General features: G+C 39.8%; 1 protein-coding gene and 1 long non-coding RNA gene across 3 annotated transcripts in view; one reads left to right on the plus strand and one right to left on the minus strand.

The window, feature by feature from the left end:
- Positions 1-631: 631 nt before the first annotated feature.
- Positions 632-17061, minus strand: LOC142748737 (uncharacterized). Its single transcript, XR_012882303.1, has 4 exons — positions 16930-17061; positions 11696-11744; positions 10197-10406; positions 632-1656 (listed from the first exon to the last, which is right to left on the minus strand). It is a non-coding gene; the product is annotated as an uncharacterized LOC142748737 (long non-coding RNA).
- The window catches only part of WNT7B (Wnt family member 7B), an 89410-nt gene continuing 70560 nt past the window's right edge, over positions 7637-26486 (plus strand). Inside the window, exon 1 of one of the 2 annotated variants that reach the window (XM_075855936.1) lies at positions 7637-8088. In XM_075855936.1, the coding sequence (XP_075712051.1) occupies positions 8018-8088 (71 nt within the window). In that variant the 5' untranslated portion in view covers positions 7637-8017. Of the gene's footprint in view, positions 8089-21367; positions 21684-26486 lie in introns of those variants that run through there. The other variant, XM_075855935.1, reaches the window with a different exon arrangement.

A 26486-nucleotide genomic window follows, 5' to 3' on the forward strand; every position in this document is an offset into this window, starting at 1 on the left:
CGAGACGTAGGAGAGCAAGAGGCCCATGTAGTGTTCTTGCACTGCCCCTGATGGGAACCAAAGATTGTCAGATGTCTCACTGGTCAATGATGTTGATGAGACATCTACACTTCCTTGCAAACATGATTACTGATTCACCCCTAGATTTAACAAAAACCCAATCTCAACCAGCGAAATATATAGAATGTAGTAGAGTGGGAGATGTACTTCCACCACAGATGGAGAACCTACAGACCACAGGTGTATAGTCATTCTGTAAAGTCCGGCATGTATTCAACATTGCCACCTAGTGGCCTATAATCAATGAAGAGGATGGAGGAGATTTATCAAGGAAAAGTGGGGGTTGTTGATTCAAATGCCTGAAGGAGATCTGAGAAATGGGAGCTGGTTCGTGTGAACAGGTCCTCTACCTCCCGAATACTAGTTTTGATAAATCTGTCCTAATATGTATTGGGCTCTCGGGACATGTATGCTATATATGAAGTCAATGTAGACATTGGGCAAATAGACCCAGTGGGCTATATCAATCCTATATTTAATAATAATGCCTTCAATATCAAGAAGACATGCTTCAAATGCCTTCGGAAGATGTCTACTGATAAAGATGAATCCAAGTCTTATGAACTGGCAGAAGAATCCTAAGAACCAACCTACAAGATCTCATTTTATTTGGTCATAATTTGCTATGTACCATAACGACAGCCACAGTGGCAGCTACAGCGCCATTGAAGATCAATCAATTTAGAGCTAGGTAAAATATGGCCCTTCTTCTTTCCAAAAGGAATGCCCCCTCTCCATAGGAACCATATTAAATAGAGTAGAGAGCAACCAGTCCAAGAGTTATGCCATCTTTCTGTCCTACGAGGGTACTGGAGGGGCAACCAAGGGACTTCTTGGTAACATGAAGAGGTTTCTTATGCCTACTTGTAACATATCATGAAAATGGAAGTTCACCACCTTTCGTGGAACTAGATTCTCCAACATGTCATCTCAGTTGCCTCCGGCATGTAAGGGTATGTTCACACGACAGCGTCCGATACGCCTGAAATTACGGAGCTCTTTTCAGGCGAAAACAGCTCCTGAATTTCAGTCGTAATGGCATGTGCAGCCGTTTTTCGCAGCGTCCATTACGGACATAATTGGAGCTGTTTTTCTATGGAGTCAATGGAAAACGGCTCCAATTACGTCCCAAGAAGTGACAGGCACTTCTTTGACGCGGGCGTCTTTTTTACGCGCCGTCTTTTGACAGCGGCGCGTAAAAATAAAGCCCGTCGGCACAGTACATCGTAAAACCCATTCAAATGAATGGGCAGATGTTTGCCGACGCTTTGGAGCCGTATTTTCGGGCGTAATTCGCGGCTAAAACGCCCGAATTACGTCCGTAAATAGGGCGTGTGAACCCAGCCTAAATCTGCAACATCTCGTGGGCTGCCGGTTGCTTCCCTGGACTATAGATAATAATGATAGAAACATCCGTGGAACCGGCCTTTTCACAGGCTGAGACTTAAATTTCCTTCTTCTGGAAGAAATGCCAAAGTGATCAAAGATCTCCCCTGGATCCCTTGTGGTGATCACATTTCTCGCTGTATCTTTCTCACGTACGTAGCAACCCTGTGGCATTTTTTGACGTGTCCATATATCGCCTTGCAGACCTTCCTGTAAGAAACATTTAGTAAAATGATTTTAGTAAAAAATTTCTCAAAAATGTAAAACAATTTCATGTTTGGAATCATTTAGATAATTTCATCTTAAATTTTTGAATATTAAATTTTAGATTTTTTTAAAATCATCTCTTCATCCTAACTCGCCAAATCAAGTGGTGTTGAAATACAGATGTAGCAGAGCTGTCTTTGAAACCGCTGTGTGTTACTCATGTTTCAGTTCCTTGCCTTATTGGAATGATAAACACCCGAAGAACTAGGAGGACGCTGGATCTCATGAACAACTGATAAAAATTTAGGGCAACACCTATTAGGGTAAATGGGAGTCATAGAGGGGGGACCCCTGCTTGATCACTAACCTCCCAAACCCTCTGAGGCTCTTTTAACATTGAAGACGTCCTCCTCAGTTGAAAGGCCCCATATAAGCTACTGTGCCTGGTACATTGTTATTTTTGGCCTCGGGTCTAAGGCCCCATGCACACGACTGTAAAAATGCTCCGTAATTGCGGGCCATAATACGGTCCGCAATTACGGACCCATTCAGTTGTATTGGCCGCGGACAACTTTCCGTATCGCTACGGATGTGTGTGCGTGCCGTAGAAATGTTCCGAAAATTATGGAACATGTCCGTTACTTTGTATGGCAGCAAGGCCTGAAAATGCGGGCGGTAGTTGGCGGCCGGCTGTGCCTGCAATCCCGGGCCGTGATTACGGGCACGGACGTGTGCATGGGGCTTCAGTCATGGACCCTAGAGGGTGGCACACAGAGTCCCTATGGCCCTGTTCACACACAGTTTTTTGACGCGGAAACGTGCTAAAAAACGGCTGAAAATGCCTCCCATTGATTTCAATGGGAGGCGAAAGCGTTTTTTCCCCGCGTGCGGAAAAACCGTCTCGCGGGAAAAAGAAGCGACATGCCCTATCTTCGGGCGTTTACGTCTCTGACCTCTCATTGACATCAATGGGAGGCAGAGAAAGCGTATTTCGCTGCGTTTTTGCCCGCGGCGCTCAATGGCCGCGGGCGAAAAACGCTGCGAAGAACGTGGCAAACGGCGTGCAGGCAGATCAAAATCTGCCTCAAAATTCCAGATGGAATTTTGAGGCAGAATTTTCTGCCTGCAAAAACTGTCGTGTGAACAGGGCCTATGGGCCCATATCGCCCTATGGCTTTTTCATGAGGCAACGATGGAGCATGCCACCATTTTTTTCCTTACAGATTCCATATGAATGTAAAACAAATCCTACATGTGCCCCCATATAAAAGGCTCACGAGGTTACAGTAACTGGCTGTGGGTGGCGCATTATTGATCCGTACAACAAGAATCCATAGTAGAGCGATTTTCATGATGCTTTTCTGTAGTAGCAATTTCTAGGAACTTTATTAGGGACATAGGGAAACTCTCCATTGTGGAAAGCATCTCAAACAGCGCCACTCTTAGCCATGTGCCATGTCTGGTATTGCAGCTCAGCCCCAATTAACATGAATGGGATCGAGCTGCAATATCATTCACGGCCCATGGCTAAGAGTGGCGCTGTTTGAGACGGTCTGGTGTGTGGTCTGTATTTATTTAGGAGGCCTGGTCTGGCGGTCTGTATATGTTTAGGGGGTCTGGTCTTCGATATGTATTTAGCTTGGTGGTCTTTATTTATATAGGGGGTCTTTATTTAGGGGGCCTGGTCTGGGTTCTGTATTTATTCTGGGGTCTAGTCTTGGGACTATATTTATCTAGTGGGCCTGGTCTGGGGTCTATTTGTTTAGGGGTTTTTGTGTAGGGTCTGTATTTATTTGGGAGTTTGTATTCTGGAGCCTGGGGGTCTGTTTTTATTTAGGGGGCCTGATCTACTGTAGAATCTGTATAAGCTTATGTGGTTTAGTCTGTGGCCTTTATTTGTTTTGGGGTCTGTATTTATGCCGATGCGGTGCCTCCCACACAGTATAATGCCAAATAGCTGACGTCACAGTATAATGCCCTCTAGCTGCCACTATAAAGTATAATGCCCCCATATACGCACCCATACAGTATAAAGCCACCACAGATGCCCCCCATACAATATAATGCCCACACAGATGCTATCATGCAGTATAATGCTCACACAGATGTCCCGATACAGTATACTTCCCACACAGATGCCCCCATACAGTATAATGCCCACACAGATGCCCCATACAGTATAATGCCCACACAGATGACCCCATGCAGTATAATGCCCAGAGATGCCCCATACAGCATAATGCAACCATAGCTGCCCCCATACAGTATAATGACCCCATAGCTCCCCTTAAACAGTATAATGCCCCATAGGTGCCCCCATACCGTATAATGCCCCCATAGCTGCCCCCATACAGTAAAATAACCACTTAGCTGCCACCATACAGTATAATGCCCCACAGCTGCCCTTAAACAGTATAATGCCCCATAGGTGCCCCCATACCGTATAATGCCCCCATAGCTGCCCCCATACAGTAAAATTACCACTTAGCTGCCACCATACAGTATAATGCCCCACAGCTGCCTTATACAGTACAATGCCCCTATAGCTTACCCCATACAGTATGATGCCTCCACAGATAGAGCATAGGCCGGGGATTCCGCTCCTAGAGGGATCCCCTGACGTCACTGTCCGTATATGGACAGTGACATTAGGGGCTACTCCTGGAGTGGAGTCCCCTGCCAGAGCGTTGCCATCTGAGGTCTGTATGTAGTGGGTCTGTATTCGTTTAGAAGGTCTGGTCTGGGGTCTGTATTCGTTTAGGGGTCTAAGGTCTGTATTTATGCTGGGGTCTGGTCTGGGGTCTGTATTCATTTTGGGTTACATTGCTTTTCACAATCTCCCTGATGTCACTCCTTGTCACAAGCTGGCAGGTATGTGAAAAGTATGACTGGCTGAAAAAAGGGTCAGTGATCAGCGAGTATATGGGTCGAAGCCTATAAATCGAGGTCATCTGAAGCCGAGGATCAGTTAGAACTGTGTTTTACCCAATTTTTTGTTTTTTTGACTCTCTATAAGGATTTGTATTGTCGAGTCAGTGGTGTCATGACACGAGACGTCCTGCGGGTGGAAACAGCATTACATGTCTGGCTATGGGATAGACGCATGATAAATACTAAAAGAAAGTCAAATCAAAAGTTTTAGAGTCGTCCTCTTCTATCACATCTGTTTCTGGGAAAGCTGGGTGACTATCAATATGGCCGCCATAACTGCTCTCACTGGGGTTGTCATCCAGTTTTCCCTGACTCCTGAATGGCAAATCTGTCCATTTATGTAAAAGTAATGTGGCAGGGAAAGTATTGTTGCATAACGGGGTGGATTTCACATTCTGAAGCCCGGAAAAGCTGGGTGCCGACCCCTGTGGGAGCTGTAACCGTGGCCAGAAGGGGAAGACTTATATAGACTGGTGCCAGGGAACGGAAAGTAGAGGAGATGTCCATAGCAACCAAATCAAATTCCACCTCTAGTTTGGTTGCTATGGGCAACTGTTTCACCTTAAATTTGCAGTAGTTTTGATAAATCTCCCCCAATATAACAACTTGACAGAAGAGGAAAACTCATTGAGGGAGATTGATCAAAACTAGTGCAGTGAAATTGGAGCAGTTGCCCATAGCAACCAATCAGAATCTTTCTTTCATTTTTAAAAGGGCTGCTGAAAAATAAGAGCTGGAATCTGATTGGTTGCTGTGCTTAACTTTTCCACTTTTTGTCACATCTCCCCTATTGTCTTCTATTAACTGGCGAGTATTATTTCTGATGGAGATGCGTGTTTTTTTTCTACCTAAGATAGGCACGATTATCACACTGCAAAAACAGCAGTGTGCCGCTGCTGGCACCCCCAGCGATCATCTGCAAGTGTTCGATATCCCTACAGCGCCACCACAGGGAAACTAAAGCATTACACAGTCCTTATTGAATTTAATGACCGATCCTTTTAATGAATGGACATTCCAGGTCCTCCAGAGTAAAAGACGCTCTTTATAGCCACTGTGGAGGTCTCGAATTATCACTCCGCATGACCGTATGCAAAATCAGAGCACGTAAACCCACCTTACATACAGACCGGCTCCGTAAATAGGAGATAACTTGGGGCTTTTCCAGCTGTTATGGAACTACAAGTCCCAGCATGCTATGGCAATTTATATTTTGCTGAGACTTTATAAGACAAAAACTGTAAATCAGCTTGAAATACATTGGGGCAATTTACAAATTGCGCCAATAAGTGGCGTACGGGGCATGGGCCAAATTTGTTACGTGTTTTGACACTTTTTGCACCTTCCTAGACACTTTTTGGAAGTGTCCAGAAAAGGGTCGTGGGTAAGGCTATGTTCACACACACGCTGAGTCAAAAACGGCTGAAAATTACCGAGCTGTTTTCAGAGAAAACAGCCTCTGATTTTCAGCCGTTTTCAAAGCTGAAAACATTTTTTCAGGCGTTTGTTTGTTTTTTTAGCCTTTTTTTAAGCTGTTTTTCTATTGACACAATGAAAAGCAGCTCCAAAAACGGCTGAAGAAGTGACATGCTACTTCTTTTCATTTTTTGAAATGGCGGTGTAAACAAACGCCCCGTCTGAGCGAAACGCAGTTTTTCCCATTTTATTCATGTGCCAGATTTGTTGGATGTAGCATAGCCGGGTTTGTCGGATGTAGCATAGCCGGGTTTGTCGGATGTAGCATAGCCGGGTTTGTCGGATGGAGCATAGCCGGGTTTGTCGGATGCAGCATAGCCGGGTTTGTCGGATGGAGCATAGCCGGGTTTGTCGGATGGAGCATAGCCGGGTTTGTCGGATGGAGCATAGCCGGGTTTGTCGGATGGAGCATAGCCGGGTTTGTCGGATGGAGCATAGCCGGGTTTGTGGAGCATAGCCGGGTTTGTCGGATGCAGCATAGCGAGTTTGTCGGATGCAGCATAGCCGAGTTTGTCGGATGCAGCATAGCCGGGTTTGTCGGATGCAGCATAGCCGGGTTTGTCGGATGCAGCATAGCCGGGTTTGTCGGATGCAGCATAGCCGGGTTTGTCGGATGGAGCATAGCTGGGTTTGTCGGATGGAGCATAGCCGGGTTTGTCGGATGGAGCATAGCCGGGTTTGTCGGATGGAGCATAGCCGGGTTTGTCGGATGCAGCATAGCCGGGTTTGTCGGATGCAGCATAGCCGAGTTTGTCGGATGCAGCATAGCCGAGTCTGTCGGATGCAGCATAGCCGAGTCTCTCGGATGTAGAAGAGCCGAGTTTGTCGGATGCTACAGAGCTGTGTATGTTGGATGCAGCAGGGCCGATTTGCCCGATGTAGCAAATCCAAATTTTTCAGATGTAGAAGCCCCGGGTTTGTTGGATATAGCAAAGCCGGGTTTGTCAGTTGTAGCAGAGCTCGGTTTGTCAGTTGTAGCAGATCGGAGTATGTCAGAAGTAGCAGCGCTGAGTTTGTTAGAAGTAACAGAGTTGGGTTTGTCAAACGTAGGAGAGCCGAGTTTGTCAGATGTAGCAGTGCCGAGTTTGTCAGATGTAGCAGTGCCGAGTTTGTCAGATGTAGCTGTGCCGAGTTTGTCAGATGTAGCTGTGCCGAGTTTGTCAGATGTAGCTGTGCCGAGTTTGTCAGATGTATCTGTGCCGAGTTTGTCAGATGTAGCTGTGCCGAGTTTGTCAGATATAACAGAGCTGAGTTCTCGCAATTCAGTGTGGGAAAGCCTGCTGCCATAACTCAAGGCGTTACAGGGCACAAATGATGGAGCCCCCCATAAAAGTTACATATATGTTCATAGCTGATTTTTTATTTTCAGGTGTCCACCACGAGACACACACTGCAAAGTAAAAGAGACACCTCCGGTGATGTCGTCTAAAGTGACAGCTTGCAAGTAAGACACAGTGTATTGTGACAGGGATAAAACAACACAATGTAAGGTGTGTACAGTGTAAAATGAGAATGGCGCAGACTATGAGGTGAAAGAGACAAATGCAGGAGACGAAGAGAGAGAGCAAGAGACAGGCAGAGACAGAGGCGAGAGAGAGAAGAGTGACAGGCGATGTCTCACCCTGAGGTCCTCCCTCCTACCTGCTCTCACCCAGGCGGCGTGTTACCTGGAGTAGTCAGAACAAGTAGGGACACATTGGCCTCCACACTGGATGGGATGACTGCACAGAGTCTCTGCCTCGCACTCCTTTGGGGTTAAGAGATAATCCCGCGCCATTCCACTCTTCCTACATCCATCCCCTTCTCCTCATGGATCCAGGCGGCTTCCACACTACTCTGTTTTTACAAGAGAAGCCGCTGCTCTTTGGTTAAAGTGAAACATGCAATTGCTGGATGTACTCTGAGAAGGGCTCTCATTATTTCATAACTTTATATGGATCAGCCTTTTGTCTAGACCATGCACAGACACTCCCGGAGGTGGATTTTCTATGTGTTTCTCTGTTTCGGGATCATCTACATGAAATTAGGGTGAGTACCGGCAAAGAATTGAGCTGCCCCCCAAAAAAAACACAACCAATGTGTACCATTTCCATTTATATCGCCAACATATTCTGCAGCGCTGTAGACGGTATGTACTCCCCTATTTCAGGCACACACTAGAGCCAAATACTGATGTTGTTAGACTTCTATGTTTGTGTTTAGGCGTTACAGATATAGCAGAGCTGAATTTGTCATTCAACTCTTGGTTATTCATTGTAAAGATCATTTAAGGTTTATTTGAATTCCTATGTAAAGGAATTGTGCTATATGACCGACTCAGCTCTGCTACCTAGCTGACAAATACTGCTATTCTGTTACTCAGTCCCTGTTCCCACCACTGAAGCTCACAATCTAATTTTCCCTCTCAGGCTCAGGATAATATTCTAATATCAGGATGTTTTATTTCCTGTCATATTAAATTCTGATATGGCTTAGGATAATTTCATTAGAAAGTCTGTTGCATATGACAAACTCATCTTTGTTACATAAGACTAGCTTAGCACTGCAACATCTAACAAACTCAGCTACAATATGAGACATAAATCAGTCCTGCTCAATCTGACAATCTTGGCTCTGCTACCTCAACAAAATTATCTTTATTACATGTGGCTATCTCAGCTCTGCTACATCTGACAAACTCAGCTATGTTACATGAGACAAACTCAGTCCAGCTCAGTCTGACAAACTTGGTCCTGCTACATCTGACAAACCTATCTTTATTACATGTGACGATCTCAGCTCTGCTACATATAACAAATTTGACAAACTGATCCCAAATACATCTAAAAAAAAACGAATCTCTGTTACATGTGACAGGCTCAGTTTTACTACGTCTGGCAAACTGACCACTGATACATATGACAAATTACTTACTGCTACACCTGACAAACTGAGCACTGCTACGTACGTCTGACAAACGCAGCCCTGTTACATCTGACAACCTCAGCTTTATTACATCTGACAAACTCGGCTCTACTACATCTAACAAACTCAGCTCTTCCCCGTAGTCTGCCTCTCCGCAGTGATATAGGTAACGTTGTGCGTTGTCAGAGATTGCTTTCATTCTTTCTGCACTGGCCTGAATTGGAGATTTTACACATCAACAGGAGGTGTTGACAGTCATTTGACATTTGGTCTGCCTGCCTCATTGCAGGCCTGAAAGCAGAGCTCCGTTTTACGCTTCTATCAGACAATCGCATACCTAGCAATCCCCTAAAAGAATGTTATTTCATATCCTGCGATCCTCCAGGTCAAACATATCCCACAGAAGGTATCTGCAGCCCGATAGATTGTCTGCATAGCCCCGGGAGATATAACATAATCCTGCAGATTGGGACCGACTAGCAATTCCCTACGAATGCCAAACTGACAATTCCTTAAAATAATGTTATTTGAAGAATTGCTCCCCCTACAACCGATCTGATAACATACCGGGCTGCTGGGAATTCAGATTCCCTAGGCTTTCCCTGCAGGCAACATTTACAGCTTGTCAGCACATAACGGCATCCCCTGTCAGCAGATCATTGACAGAATACAGGCTGCCATAAACTGCCACTGTATTATGTTAATGACAGATCAGCAGTAGGGAATTATAATAAAATAAGTTTTTCCTTCAGTTTATGAGATTAGTGGTTGCGATCATTGTGAAATTGCTAGTCATGCGATTGCCTTTTATCATTAACGCTGTTACAAACGATAAATTTCCCCCATTTAAATAAATAAAAAATTCCAGTCACTTTCCTAATTCATCTTTATAGCGGTCAGAGCTCTGTTTTTCTGATACAGAGCTCCAAATCCCCTGCATGGATAATAGAATTAAATGACAACAATTCTGACTACCTGAAATCACCACTAGAGGGAGCTTAAGAGCTTACTGCATACTGATTTATTATTGCGTTCAATGTATAAACAGTATGCAGTAAGCTCTTAAGCTCCCTCTAGTGGTGATTGCAGATAGTCAAAATGTTATCATGAAACACTTTATCTATGCAGGGGATTTGGAGCTCTGTATCAGAAAAAGAATAGAAAGATATTAAGTTAAGAAATCAATGGTGGAGATTCACTTCAAGTCTCTGATGGCTGTGGAGGTAACCCACCTGGCTACAGGTATATTCTATGGTCGGAGACACCCTGATACCGGATCGCAATGATATCGAGCACTCTCCAGTATGTCTTTCAATCTCCCTCTCTCTTTTGCCAAGTTTCCTTCCGTGGTGCCCTTATTAATATGCCTCGCTGTAGAAGGCTGAGTTGATTTTCCACATTCCTGAGTTGTAGCTGAGTCTTTACCTGTTTTGTTGCAAACACTACAAGGAAAGAAAACTGAAGAACGAGAGAAATCTGCCTCGTGGCTATTTTTATGATTAAAATTAAAGCTGAGCTGTAGCATTGCATCTGTGTCAGGTGGTCACTGGAGAAGTAGCCGGCAGATAGACAGGTAGTGATAGTCTGCAGCTCTGGTCACCTGGATACTCTCTAGTGACACCTATTGGACGATAGGTACAAATGACCATCGCTTCCAGTTCCTTCTGCTTCCATATAGGAAGATTATAACTATAGGGGGGTAATTCCACAGGGATCTCAAAGATATTAGGATACAGACATTACAAAAATGGCTGCTGTCTTAGGTGCTGATTTACCCACAACAGATAAGATAGATAGATAGATAGATAGATAGATAGATAGATAGATAGATAGATAGATAGATAGATAGATAGATAGATAGATAGATAGATTATGACATAGATAGATAGATAGATAGATAGATAGATAGATAGATAGATAGATAGATAGATAGATAGATAGATAGATAGATAGATAGATAGATAGATATGAGATAGATAGATAGATAAATAGATAGATAGATAGATAGATAGATAGATAGATAGATAGATAGATAGATAGATAGATAGATAGATAGATATGAGATAGATAGATAGATAGATAGATAGATATGAGATAGATAGATAGATATGAGATTAATAGATAATTACATAAGATTACATCATCTATCTATCTATCTCTCTATCTATCTCTCTATCTCATATCTATCTATCTATCTATCTATCTATCTATCTATCTATCTATCTATCTATCTATCTATCTATCTATCTATCTATCTATCTATCTCTCTATCTCTCTCTCTATCTATCTATCTATCTATCTATCTATCTATCTATCTATCTATCTATCTATCTATCTATCTATCTATCTATCTATCTATCTATCTATCTATCTCTCTCTCTCTCTCTCTCTCTCTCTATCTCATATCTATCTATCTATCTATCTATCTATCTATCTATCTATCTATCTATCTATCTATCTATCTATCTACCTCATATCTATCTATCTATCTATCTATCTATCTATCTATCTATCTATCTATCTGTCTGTCTGTCTGTCTGTCTGTCTGTCTGTCTGTCTGTCTGTCTGTCTATCATGTCATCTATCTGTCTATCTATTCTATATTCAGTAGATACAGGGCTGTAATACATTTACTTGTATGATAAGAGTGATAATATGGGCATAATAGTAAAGGATAAAACGTTTAAGAGCAATTATATACAGATGTAGTGCAGCTGAATTTGTGATTTACCTTGTTTTGTTGTTCTTTGGTGCTTCATTGTAGCTCACTACCTGCAGTCCTATGTAAAAACAGACACGTGCTATTGTAGTGGTTATGCCAAATGACAAACACTGGTCTACTATGTGGATATGTTGTATAGTAACAGGCTGTTGTATACATTATAACTTAGAGGCTGCTGTATATAGAACAATATATTAGAGGCTGCTGTATATAGAACAATATATTAGAGGCTGCTGTATATAGAACAATATATTAGAGGCTGATGTATATAGAACAATATATTAGAGGCTGCTGTATATAGAACAATATATTAGAGGCTGCTGTATATAGAACAATATATTAGAGGCTGCTGTATATAGAACAATATATTAGAGGCTGCTGTATATAGAACAATATATTAGAGGCTGCTGTATATAGAACATTATATTAGAGGCTGCTGTATATAGAACATTATATTAGAGGCTGCTGTATATAGAACAATATATTAGAGGCTGCTGTATATAGAACAATATATTAAAGGCTGCTGTATATAGAACAATATATTAGAGGCTGCTGTATATAGAACATTATATTAGAGGCTGCTGTATATAGAACAATATATTAGAGGCTGCTGTATATAGAACATTATATTAGAGGCTGCTGTATATAGAACAATATATTAGAGGCTGCTGTATATAGAACATTATATTAGAGGCTGCTGTATATAGAACATTATATTAGAGGCTGCTGTATATAGAACAATATATTAGAGGCTGATGTATATAGAACAATATATTAGAGGCTGCTGTATATAGAACATTATATTAGAGGCTGCTGTATATAGAACAATATATTAGAGGCTGCCGTATATAGAACAATATATTAGAGGCTGTTATATATAGAACAATATATTAGAGGCTGCTGTATATAGAACATTATATTAGAGGCTGCTGTATATAGAACAATATATTAGAGGCTGCTGTATATAGAACAATATATTAGAGGCTGATGTATATAGAACAATATATTAGAGGCTGCTGTATATAGAACATTATATTAGAGGCTGCTGTATATAGAACAATATATTAAAGGCTGCTGTATATAGAACAATATATTAGAGGCTGCTGTATATAGAACATTATATTAGAGGCTGCTGTATATAGAACAATATATTAGAGGCTGATGTATATAGAACAATATATTAGAGGCTGCTGTATATAGAACATTATATTAGAGGCTGCTGTATATAGAACAATATATTAGAGGCTGCCGTATATAGAACAATATATTAGAGGCTGTTATATATAGAACAATATATTAGAGGCTGCTGTATATAGAACATTATATTAGAGGCTGCTGTATATAGAACAATATATTAGAGGCTGCTGTATATAGAACAATATATTAAAGGCTGCTGTATATAGAACAATATATTAGAGGCTGCTGTATATAGAACAATATATTAGAGGCTGCTGTATATAGAACATTATATTAGAGGCTGCTGTATATAGAACAATATATTAGAGGCTGCTGTATATAGAACAATATATTAAAGGCTGCTGTATATAGAACAATATATTAGAGGCTGCTGTATATAGAACAATATATTAGAGGCTGCTGTATATAGAACATTATATTAGAGGCTGCTGTATATAGAACATTATATTAGAGGCTGCCGTATATAGAACAATATATTAGAGGCTGTTATATATAGAACAATATATTAGAGGCTGCTGTATATAGAACAATATATTAGAGGCTGCCGTATATAGAACAATATATTAGAGGCTGTTGTATATAGAACAATATATTAGAGGCTGCTGTATATAGAACATTATATTAGAGGCTGCTGTATATAGAACAATATATTAGAGGCTGCTGTATATAGAACAATATATTAAAGGCTGCTGTATATAGAACAATATATTAGAGGCTGCTGTATATAGAACAATATATTAGAGGCTGCTGTATATAGAACAATATATTAGAGGCTGCTGTATATAGAACAATATATTAGAGGCTGCTGTATATAGAACAATATATTAGAGGCTGCTGTATATATAACAATATATTAGAGGCTGCTGTATATAGAACATTATATTAGAGGCTGCTGTATATAGAACATTATATTAGAGGCTGCTGTATTAAGAACAATGTATTAGAGGCTGCTGTATATGGAACAATGTATTAGAGGCTGCTGTATATAGAACAATATATTAGAGGCTGCTGTATATAGAACAATGTATTAGAGGCTGCTGTATATAGAACAATATATTAGAGGCTGCTGTATAAAGAACAATGTATTAGAGGCTGCTGTATATAGAACAATATATTAGAGGCTGCTGTATATAGAACAATGTATTAGAGGCTGCTGTATATAGAACAATGTATTAGAGGCTGCTGTATATAGAACAATATATTAGAGGCTGCTGTATAAAGAACAATGTATTAGAGGCTGCTGTATATAGAACAATATATTAGAGGCTGCTGTATATAGAACAATATATTAGAGGCTGCTGTATATAGAAAATTATATTAGAGGCTGCTGTATATAGAACAATATATTAGAGGCTGCTGTATATAGAACAATATATTAGAGGCTGCTGTATATAGAACAATGTATTAGAGGCTGCTGTATATAGAACAATGTATTAGAGACTGCTGTATATAGAACAATGTATTAGAGGCTATTGTATATAGAACAATGTATTAGAGGCTGCTGTATATGGAACAATGTATTAGAGGCTGCTGTATATAGAACAATATATTAGAGGCTGCTGTATATAGAACAATGTATTAGAGGTTGCTGTATATAGAACAATATATTAGAGGCTGCTGTATATAGAACAATGTATTAGAGGCTGCTGTATATAGAACAATGTATTAGAGGCTGCTGTATAAAGAACAATGTATTAGAGGCTGCTGTATATGGAACAATGTATTAGAGGCTGCTGTATATAGAACAATGTATTAGAGGCTGCTGTATATAGAACAATGTATTAGAGGCTGCTGTATATAGAACAATAATATACTGTATATTAGAGAATGAACGTTGTATATTAGCACTATATGGCACCACTATGTGTGGAGAGTAGCTGCTTGGCACTATATGTGGCTCCCTCGCTGTATACAGTGTCCTCACTATACTGTTGTGTACTGTATATTCCTGAAATCTGATACAGAAGAGTTGACGGTGCCATCCATAGTAACGCTTCAGGTCTCTGCTTATCTAACCTGATTGGTTGCCAGGGATAACACCTTCACTATACATTTCCAACTCAGTTGACCGTCATATTGCAAATGCAGTACCTATAATGAGCTTTAGATGGCGCTGATGTTTATACTACTTGCCTTCTGCTATGTCTTCATAAATATTAATGTAAATATCCAGAACAAGTATTTCCAGATACTGGAGAGAATAACATTAAGGCTAAGTTCACACAGAGTTTTTTGACAAGTTTTTTGACGCGGAAACCGCGCCAAAAAACTCGTCAAAAACGGCCCGAAAATGCCTCCTGTTGATTTCAATGGGAGGCAGGGGCAACATGCCCTATCGTCGGGCGTTTCCGCCTCTGACCACCGATTGACTTCAATGGGAGGCACAGAAAGCGTATTTTGTGGCGTTTTATGCCCGCGGCGCTCAATGGCCAACTTCCAAACGGAATTTTGAGGCAGAAATTCCGCCTGCAAAATACTCCGTGTGAACATAGCCTAATATTCCAGGGACACTTGGCCACTAAGCCGCTGCGTTCATCAGCGATATTATTACAAGTATTATTATTGCTTCTCGTTATATTGGCGGTATTATTATATATATTTATATTATTATCTATCTATCTATCTATCTATCTATCTATCTATCTATCTATCTATCTATCTATCTATCTATCTATCTATCTATCTATCTCTCATATCTATCTATCTCTCATATCTATCTATCTATCTATCTATCTATCTATCTATCTATCTATCTATCTATCTATCTATCTATCTATCTATCTATCTATCTCTCATATCTATCTATCTATCTATCTATCTATCTATCTATCTATCTATCTATCTATCTATCTATCTATCTATCTATCTATCTATCATCTATCTATCTATCTATCTATCTATCTATCTATCTATCTATCTATCTATCTATCTATCTATCTATCTATCTATCTATCTATCATCTGTCTGTCTGTCTGTCTGTCTGTCTGTCTGTCTGTCTATCTATCTATCTATCTATCTATCTATCTATCTATCTATCTATCTCATATCTATCTATCTATCTATCTATCTATCTATCTATCTATCTATCTATCTATCTATCTATCTATCTATCTATCTATCTATCTATCTATCTATCTATCTATCTATCTATCTATCTATCTATCTATCATCTGTCTGTCTATTGCTGCGTTTTATGGGGTTAAATATAACATCTGAGACTATATTACTTAATGTCAGAAGAGAAGAGATGAAGTCACATAATAACCCATCCCATGCAAGGTGTTTCGAGTGCTTTAATATTTGTCATTCCTAACATTGTTTGCACTCTTGCACAAGTGGATTAACCTTTCAAATCTTTCTTGGCTAATATATGTCTCTTAAAGTATACCTGTCCTGTGTATACAGTGGAAGCCATATACAGTACAGCTCAGCGGGTCTAGTTCTCTAGGGACCAAGAAAGGAAATGAAGGGGCTTTACAAAAACCTACATTTTTCCGGAGATCAATCATGGGTACTGCTCCAAGGGACTATAATAGAGGGGTGCTGGATCACATAACCACCCTCCCCATCACTACACAGGAGGGTTCAGACATTGAAGTAGCCACAGATTACATTAGTCCTCTACTCGTTACAGTGTACCAGAGCAGGCTCAGCAGTCTTAGAACTTTCCATTATACTGTGAATAAACTGCATAAAATCGGAAAACCCCTTTAATACTTTTGAAGGAATTATTACATTCCCTTTTTTTCCTCATATTTTTTGGCTTGCTGCTGGTAGACCAATATTTGCACCTTGTTTTCCTAATAAGGTTTAACCAGAACTCTTTTAGATCCTACAGTATTATATGAAATTTGTATTGTAATATGCTGTTTTTTTTTTCTTCTAAAGGTGTTGTCTGGTTTAGCAACCCCATTTTCAAAGACCCTATTTTTGCATTCTGAGTTAAAGGGGTATTTTCCCATGAATCACTTTCATACCAAAAGTTCAGAAATGCTGTTAGTAGTTGTTTTAAAGTAATTTGCAGTTTTTTCAGCAGGTAAAAATACCTTTTTTTTAATCTGTTTTGTATCCCTGTGTCCCTCTTGATGCTGCTGCTAATCTGTGCTGCTGGGGGAGGAGCTTTGATCAGAATCCGTCTCCTTCTTCCTCTGACAGCTGACAATAAAGTCCCATCTTACTTGCCCTGCAGATATGTAACATGGAATCCAGATCAGTGAAAGTATATATAGTATGACATCCACAGTATGAACTCACTTACAAACCAATGTGAAAATATAATGATATAAAACCATAAAGACTGAGTGGGCATGTGTAGTGTTCATATCTGCTGTCGGGATGCAGGGCTTTACAGTACTAACAAGCTGGGAAGGAGTCTCAGATATACTGCCATGCTACTGCAGAGTCTCTGCTCCTTCCCTGACAAGCTAAAAAGGAGTGTCCTCAGCTATACTGCCATGCTACTGTAGAGGCTCTGCTCCTTCCCTGACAAGCTAAAAAGGAGTGTCCTCAGCTATACTGCCATGCTACTGTAGAGGCTCTGCTCCTTTCCTGACAAGCTGAGTAGAAGAAGTCTCCTCAGCTATACTGCCATACTACTGTAGAGGCTATTCTCCTTCCCTCACAAGCTGAAAAGGAGTCTCCTCAGATATACTGCCATGCTACTGCAGAGTCTCTGCTCCTTCCCTGACAAGCTAAAAAGGAGTGTCCTCAGCTATATTGCCATGCTACTGTAGAGGCTCTGCTCCTTCCCTGACAAGCTGAGTAGAAGGAGTCTCCTCAGCTATACCGCCATGCTACTGCAGAGGCTCTGTTCCTTCCCTGACAAGCTGAGTAGAAGGGGTCTCCTCAAATATACCGCCATGCTACTGTAGAGGCTCTGCTCCTTTCCTGACAAGCTGAGTAGAAGGGGTCTCCTCAGATATACTGCCATGCTACTGTAGAGGCTCTGTTCCTTCCCTGACAAGCTGAAAAGAAGGAGTCTCCTCAGCTATACTGCCATGCTACCGTAGAGGCTCTGCTCCTTTCCTGACAAGCTGAGCAGAAGGGGTTTCCTCAGCTATACTGCCATGCTACTGTAGAGGCTCTGTTCTTCCCTGACAAGCTGAAAAGGAGTCTCCTCAGCTATACTGCCATGCTACTGTAGAGGCTCTGCTCCTTTCCTGACAAGCTGAGTAGAAGAAGTCTCCTCAGCTATACTGCCATACTACTGTAGAGGCTCTGCTCCTTTCCTGACAAGCTGAAAAGAAGGAGTCTCCTCAGCTATACTGCCATGCTACCGTAGACGCTCTGCTCCTTTCCTGACAAGCTGAGCAGAAGGGGTTTCCTCAGCTATACTGCCATTCTACTGTAGAGGCTCTGCTCCTTTCCTGACAAGCTGAGTAGAAGAAGTCTCCTCAGCTATACTGCCATACTACTGTAGAGGCTATTCTCCTTCCCTCACAAGCTGAAAAGGAGTCTCCTCAGATATACTGCCATGCTACTGCAGAGACTCTGCTTCTTCCCTGACAAGCAGGGCAGAAAGCTATTTCTATTGGCTGCTCTGCAGTGAACAGAGGATCGCTACACAGAGACCTAGATGTAGGGAGAGTGACTGAGCATCCACCAGCACTCAGCTAATTAGGTAGACGTGCACATTGCTGTACAATTTGAACACCAGGTAGGTGGCACCATACTATGTAAGTAAAAGTGATGACTCTTCACTGGATTGTTTTTTAACAGAATGTAAATGGCAAAATTGTTAATTTATTATGATCTATACATTGAATATGATATTTAATGGTGGGACAACACCTGGGTCCCTCATTTGGTATTTCCTTCAATTAGTTTGAGAGCATCCTCAAAGAGCATTTCTCGCTCTCTCCATGCATTACACATACTGCCCTGTGTAACTCTTAATTTTCCCTATGGTGGCACTGCAGGGAAATGAACACTTGCTGCCATGTTCCCATACAAATTACAGCTGATGGCTGGAAGTCCCATTGGGGTAAAAATTGCCATTTAAGAGTTTTTCTAATATTTTATTCACTATAAACTGGAGCTTAACTTTAAAAAGGCTCTGTCACCAGATTTTGCAACCCCTATCTGCTATTGCAGCAGATCGGCGCTGCAATGTAGATTACAGGAACGTTTTTATTTTTTAAAAACGAGCATTTTTGGCCAAGTTATGACCATTTTTGTATTTATGCAAATGAGGCTTGCAAAAGTCCAAGTGGGCGTGTTTAAAGTAAAAGTCCAAGTGGGCGTGTATTATGTGCGTACATCGGGGCGTTTTTACTACTTTTACTAGCAGGGCGTTCTGACGAGAAGTATCATCCACTTCTCTTCAGAACGCCCAGCTTCTGGCAGTGCAGACACAGCCGTGTTCTCGACAGATCACGCTGTGACGTCACTCACAGGTCCTGCATCGTGTCGGACGAGCGAGGACACATCGGCACCAGAGGCTACAGTTGATTCTGCAGCAGCATCGGCGTTTGCAGGTAAGTCGATGTAGCTACTTACCTGCAAACGCCGATGCTGCTGCAGAATCAACTGTAGCCTCTGGTGCCGATGTGTCCTCGCTCGTCTGACACGATGCAGGACCTGTGAGTGACGTCACAGCGTGATCTCTCAAGAACACGCTGTGTGTCTGCACTGCCAGAAGCTGGGCGTTGTGTAGAGAAGTGGATGATACTTCTCGTCAGAACGCCCAGCTAGTAAAAGTAGTAAAAACGCCCCGATGTACGCACATAATACACGCCCAGTTGGACCTTTACTTTAAACACGCCCACTTGGACTTTTGCAAGCCTCATTTGCATAAATACAAAAATGGTCATAACTTGGCCAAAAATGCTCGCTTTTTAAAATTAAAAACGTTACTCTTATCTACATTGCAGCGCCGATCTGCTGCAATAGCAGATAGGGGTTGCAAAATCTGGTGACAGAGCCTCTTTAAATTTATACGACTATATTAAATTATAGACAATAAGTTGTACTGCCACTTTAAATGATCATGTTACTGAAAGTGATAAAAGCTTAAATTATCATTTATTTATGTATTTTGATTGGGCAGTAAAGGCAGGAAAAGTGAAACTTAAGAACTGTCATGGAATCTTTGTCATAAACACAACCAATCGTTTTCTGACCAGGAGAAATTAAAAAGAATACCAATATAATTACAAAAATTTATCTATGACCATTATGAATTCTAATTTAGGAGAGCCCCTTTTTAGGATCCTCACCATTGCCCTAATTTAATATGTCTGTGGTTGTTTTTGAAGCAACAGAAATCTTCCCAGGTCGGATATTTTGAATACAGCCAGAGTTTAGAAAACCCATTTTAAATGCACCTATTAGGGAATTCTGGATTCATAAAGGGGTCCCACTTTCAAGAACCCATCTATTAGCCAGAGAGAATATTGGCTACAAAAAGTGTCTCTTGCTCTGGAGGACCCAGCATATCTGTGCATTACACGGACAGCCCATTGATTTTAATAGAAACTGTGTAATTATTAATTTCCCCTGCGGAGGTGCTGCAGCTAATTTGAACACTTGCAGCTGAGTTCCAGATGATCATTGGGGGTCCCAGTAGCGGGCTTCCCTATAATCTACTCCTCATCAGGAAACCCTCTAACAAAAAGTGATATTTTAATGTAGACAACCCCTTTAACTTAGTAAATCCAGCTCCGAGCAGGTGTGATAGCTTACACTTACATTTTACAATGTTAGATTTATCTCATTCTTGTTTACTGTTATTTTTATGATGCCATTATATTCGCAGAGTTGTCACAGAATATATCCAGAATAGATCCTTCCCCACTGGGGCTTACAAATAAGGTCAAGTTAACCCATCAGTATGTTTTTGGAGGGAGTCGACAAATACGTGGGAGGAACATACAATCTCAAAATGTACATGTTGCAGCTTTATATAGATACTATCTAAATATAAGCACCCGAGTTTTGATAAAAAGATGCCTTTTTACGCAGTTTTTTGTTGTCATTTGAACAAAAGTATAAAAAAAAGTTCAATTATACCATCTATAAAAATTTTTTTTTTTTTTTTTTAATGCAGGTCAATTTTAACCCTTTATGTTTTTAAATCTATGAAACAGTGTGTGAATGGTGTATACTTCCCGGACAACTAACTTTAACCAACGCCCCAACATATCACCCGGGCAAGGTGTCCTTACTTCACTGTGTTCCACTTGTCTACGGTCCAACCACTGAGCACAATGCCCAGGACAGCTGGGATGAAAAATGGGAAAGTAGCAAGAACACCCCCCCCCCCCCCTACTATGGCAGCATCCCAGCCAGTGAATATAGTAGCTGTATCTCTGTCACCCTATTGTCATTACCCCCCCACCTTTTCTTTTTCTTTTTCTAAAAAACAAGTAGGCGGACTGCAGTATCTCTATGCCCAATGGCAGCTCACAGGCTCATGAATGCCAAAGGGAGAGGGAGACAAGAGAGGTCCTCTCTCTCTCTGCCATCCAAAGCCTATAAACCATCATCACGCAGATCCCAGTCAGTAAAACTTGCAACCACTGAGACATGACAAAGTCTCAGCAGCTTAACCCAAACCCCGCAGGCTTTTACTGATTTGTCAAGCTCAGCAGACAGGATTGGACTGGGGAGGACCGGACCTTTTTATTAACACATCTGGGGAGGGGTCAAGGATTTGGGGGGGCCCTTACCAGGAATTAATAAGGATCTTTTTTTTTTCCCATGAGAGGACAACAGTCATGATTCTGCTCACATCTCGCAGTGTATTATTCTCAGTTCATTATCCCCAGATTTTCCTCATCCTCACCAGTGGCAGTTACCTGTAAGTCTTCATTTTTTATTTATTTAAAAAAAAAAAAATCCTATGTTAATTCCAAGTTGCAGGTGTATATAGGCCTAGGGTAACAACAGAAGGGGGCGCTCTCCCACCTAGAAAAATAATATGGAAAGTCACAAAAAGTATTTATTGGTGGCAAATGTCTATTTCCCCTGTGTATGCGGTTTTATTTTTAGTTAATTTTTTTTATTTTGCATTTTAGTTGTTTTTTTTTTACATATTTAATTATTCAAATTATATAGAATTATTTAGATGATTCATATTTTAATAAAATGAATACTAAGAAAAATGATCATTTTTATAATTGATGCTATTAATTTAGTCTTTTTGGTAATCTGACTAGGTTTGGTATGAATGGACATATGCAGAGATATTGGTCTCAGGACTGGATGTTGTAGTCGCCTGTACATCACTTGTATGTCCCCAAATTACGGCAAGATGTTTCTTGTTGTACTTTATTTATTTTTATTGTATTTAAGTTATTCATTGAAATATTTATTGTTCTTGTAATAATTTTATTTATTTCGTTTTGTTGCCATTATTGTATTTACTTTTTTTGTTGCCATTATATTATTTATTGATATTGTCATGATTTTATTTATTTTATTGCCATTATATTATTTATTTAACTTTTCATATAAGTGATCATTTCTATTATATTAAATATATTTATCCATATGTGTTATATTTATTTTATTGATTGGGTTGTGGAATAAGTTGCTTGATATCATTTGCTATGAAGTTAGATAACTCCAGGTACTGGCGTGCATGGAGACATTGCAGGTTACTAGGACGGGACATTGTAGCCACCTGCATGTCCCTTGATAAAAAGCAATAAAAAAAAAAAAAAATAACTACATTTTACTTTTGTTGTGGGACCTATAGGTTGTCCTCTTTTGTTGATATCCTTCATGATTTAATATAATGAACGGTTATAATGATTTATTTCTTTGTATTTTATTTGTGTTATGCGACTATTTGCTTGATATAATTTGGAGAGAGCAGCAGGTTTGTGATGCATGAAGACAGTGGCGGATACCAGTAGTGAACCCCGCAGACACCGTAATGTGACAACAGATTTGTCGGTTTCTATCTATCTATCTATCCATCTATCTATCTATCTATCTATCTATCTATCTATCTATCTATCTATCTATCTATCTATCTATCTATCTATCTATCTATCTATCTATCTATCTATCTATCTATCTATCTATCTATCTATCTCTCTCTTTATCTATCTATCTTTCTCTCTCTCTCTCTCTCTCTCTCTCTCTATCTATCTATCTATCTATCTATCTATCTATCTATCTATCTATCTATCTATCTATCTATCTATGCCCTATCTATCTATCTATCTATCTATCTATCTATCTATCTATCTATCTATCTATCTATCTATCTATCTATCTATCTATCTATGCCATATCTATCTATCTATCTATCTATCTATCTATCTATCTATCTATCTATCTATCTATCTATCTATCTATCTATCTATCTATCTATCTATGCCATATCTATCTATCTATCTATCTATCTATCTATCTATCTATCTATCTATCTATCTATCTATCTATCTATCTATCTATCTATCTATCTATCTATCTATGCCATATCTATCTATCTATCTATCTATCTATCTATCTATCTATCTATCTATCTATCTATCTATCTATCTATCTATCTATGCCATATCTATCTATCTATCTATCTATCTATCTATCTATCTATCTATCTATCTATCTATCTATCTATCTATCTATCTATCTATCTATGCCATATCTATCTATCTATCTATCTATCTATCTATCTATCTATCTATCTATCTATCTATCTATCTATCTATCTATCTATCTATCTATCTATCTATCTATCTATCTATCTATCTATCATCTTCTACATGTTAAATGTCCAGAAACGTTGAATTATTGTATGATAAGAGTGATAATATGGGCATAATAGTAAAGGATAAAACATTTAAGAGCAATTATATACAGATGTAGTGCAGCTGAATTTGTGATTTACCTCTTTATGTTATTATTTATTGCACCATCCTAGCTCACTAGTAGGTTTACCTGCAGTCCTATGTAAAAACAGACACGTGCTGTTGCAGTGATTATTCCAAATGCCAATCGCTGCTCTGCTATATCTATTCTCTACTTCTATTTTTATGCAGTAGGCATCTATTATCTATCTACCTTTTTATCTTTAAACTTAGGCTGGATAAACACAATGTGAAACATATAGGAAACTGGTTGGAATTTTTTTTGGTTACGGGCACTTGTTATGGCTTCAAATTCACTGTCCCAAGTACTCCATTTTGTTTTACTCTTTTTGAGACTTGCACATTTTTCATGTTTTGATATTGATGCTCTCTGATCTGCCCAAGTTTTTGAATAAAGTGTCTTCTCGTTGAATCTATTCATGTATATTTGATATATGATATTTTTGGTCAAAATAATATGGACTTTTGGACACTACCCATGAGATACATATTTTGCAAAGAAAACTGTCTATCTGTATGAAGTGCTTGATTTTGGTTTATTTTTAGCCTTTTGTTAGGCATTTTTTAATGTAATTTTTTTTAATTTCACCTACAACAAACCATCAGAAACCAGATTTTTTTTTTTCTTTTAAAGAGTTGTGATAGAGAGTGGCATCTCCTGCACAGGGGCCTAGATACTAATGTATAGAGATGGGCTGACGTTACATTTTTACACTGGTTTTTTTTAACATTACAGGGGCCAGCTGAAATTCTCATTTACTCTTTGACAATATTTTTGAAATTCCCATTCACACATTGCAGTTTTTCTTTAGAATATACTATACTCTTCAATGGGAAAAACTGTTATGTAAAAAATATTTTTTATGGACTTTTTTGGTACTTTTTGCTAGTTTTTGTGCAATAGTTGTTAGATTCTTAGGCCTCATGGACACAGCCGTATGATGAGCGAGGAGTCTGTACAACACGGATTTGTAATATAGCCATAGACATATATAGGCCCCTATTATACCTCCATATGCCTCTAATATCATACAGAGGTGTATGGAGATCTGTGGTATGTTCCATCGCATGGCGTATAACCGAGTGCCTGTAGCTTTATGATATGGAACCATAGGGACTCTGTAAGGCAATGCTTCTGGGGTAGAATGTAGTGTTTTATGGAGGCACCATATGGTGGCCTATCAAGTGCCTGCAGCTACATAATATGGAAAAGTAAGGACTCTGTGTGACTCTATACAGGCTTTTCTGTGTACATGAGGTCTTAAAGGGGTTCTCCGCTTTGAACAATAACTATTTGTTAGAAGGGTCCTTTGACAATAAGCAGATCACAAAGTGTCCCCCTGCTGGGACCCCTGGAGATCAACTGTTATCTTTGGGGAAATCTGGCAATAAGAATTCAGTTTCCCTGCAGCGCCACCACAGGGGAAATGAAGCATTACACAGTGCCCATTCATATCAATGGGTTGTCTGTGTAATACAGGACAGGACAGGTCCTCCAGAGAGAGAGACGCACTATGTAACCACACTCCACTCTAACCAAGAGATGGGGATCCTGAACATAGGACCCTCGACTATGAACTGAGAATTCCCTAATAGGGTTTAAGAAAAATTTGTTTTTTTAATTGGACAACCACTCATATATGAGACTAGTATTGATGCATTTCTAAAGTCCTAGGCTTTCACTGGTACGAACGATTCACTTTTACTGTTGCAAGTCAGTAAAAAAATATTAGTTGCCGGTCATTAACGGGCTAAATTGAACTGATTATTGAATGTTTTTGAAAAATTGAATAGATTTGTGCATAAGATGCCTTGGCTTGGCTGTAGAAAAACAACATCGAATATTTGGAATATTTTTTTTTACATAAATGTAGCCATATTTTCATGAAACCGTATAGGAAATTACTATCTTGAAAAATTTTGCTCCCTATAAATAGTTCTGATCTTGAAACAAAAGTTTTCAACCACATACCAGATGCTGAGATGCTCGTGGTTACCCTGACTGTGTGACATAATTATAACTTTTCATTGCTAGAGCTGGAAACACTGCGATACCAGAACACAGTTGCAGAAGGAATTACAAGTGAATGATTGCAGAAACCGATGGATGTTTTTTATTTATTTTTTTCATTTTGAGGACATTTTGCTGTAAAACTCCGGTCAAAATGTAAAATCGGCGATCACATAGCGTTCCTTACATGTACATTGCAAAGGCTTCGTGCTCCTTATACTCAATGTAACGGCATGGTTTCTATTTTGTAACAAGTGGCTATTTTCACCATGACACAAATTTTCCCGGGCAAGCAAATATGTCATACTCCCCTCCCCACATTTGTATCAGTTGTCAGGTGCTCCAACTAAGCTCTGCCCCTGGAGACTAGGTTTTAGATTTGTAAATGATGCGTCATGTGACCTAATATAAAAAATAGGGCATTTCTGCATATTTATTCTATATTCTCAATGTGCAGTTTTTCTTTGAAGCAGTTGTCTCATCATGACAACCCCTTCCCATATCTCCCGCTCGGGACCTCACTCAATGAGATGGGGCGGAGAGCTGCTAACATAGAGTGGCTCTTGTATTACATGGACAGCATGTAATACTACATTTCCCCTGCAGTGGCCGCTGCAGGGGAAATGGATTACCAGCCAGACCAGCTTTAATTAAAAAAGGGATTGTTTTTATGAGGTGTCCCCTTTAAGCAGAGCCAAGCTGCTTCCTTGTTGTGCGGAACTATACGTTTTATCATTACTACTCTCTAAATATAAATGGAGATAGTTGA

This window comes from Rhinoderma darwinii, chromosome 3 (genome assembly GCF_050947455.1).
Source record: "Rhinoderma darwinii isolate aRhiDar2 chromosome 3, aRhiDar2.hap1, whole genome shotgun sequence".
NCBI classification, from domain to species: domain Eukaryota; kingdom Metazoa; phylum Chordata; class Amphibia; order Anura; family Rhinodermatidae; genus Rhinoderma; species Rhinoderma darwinii.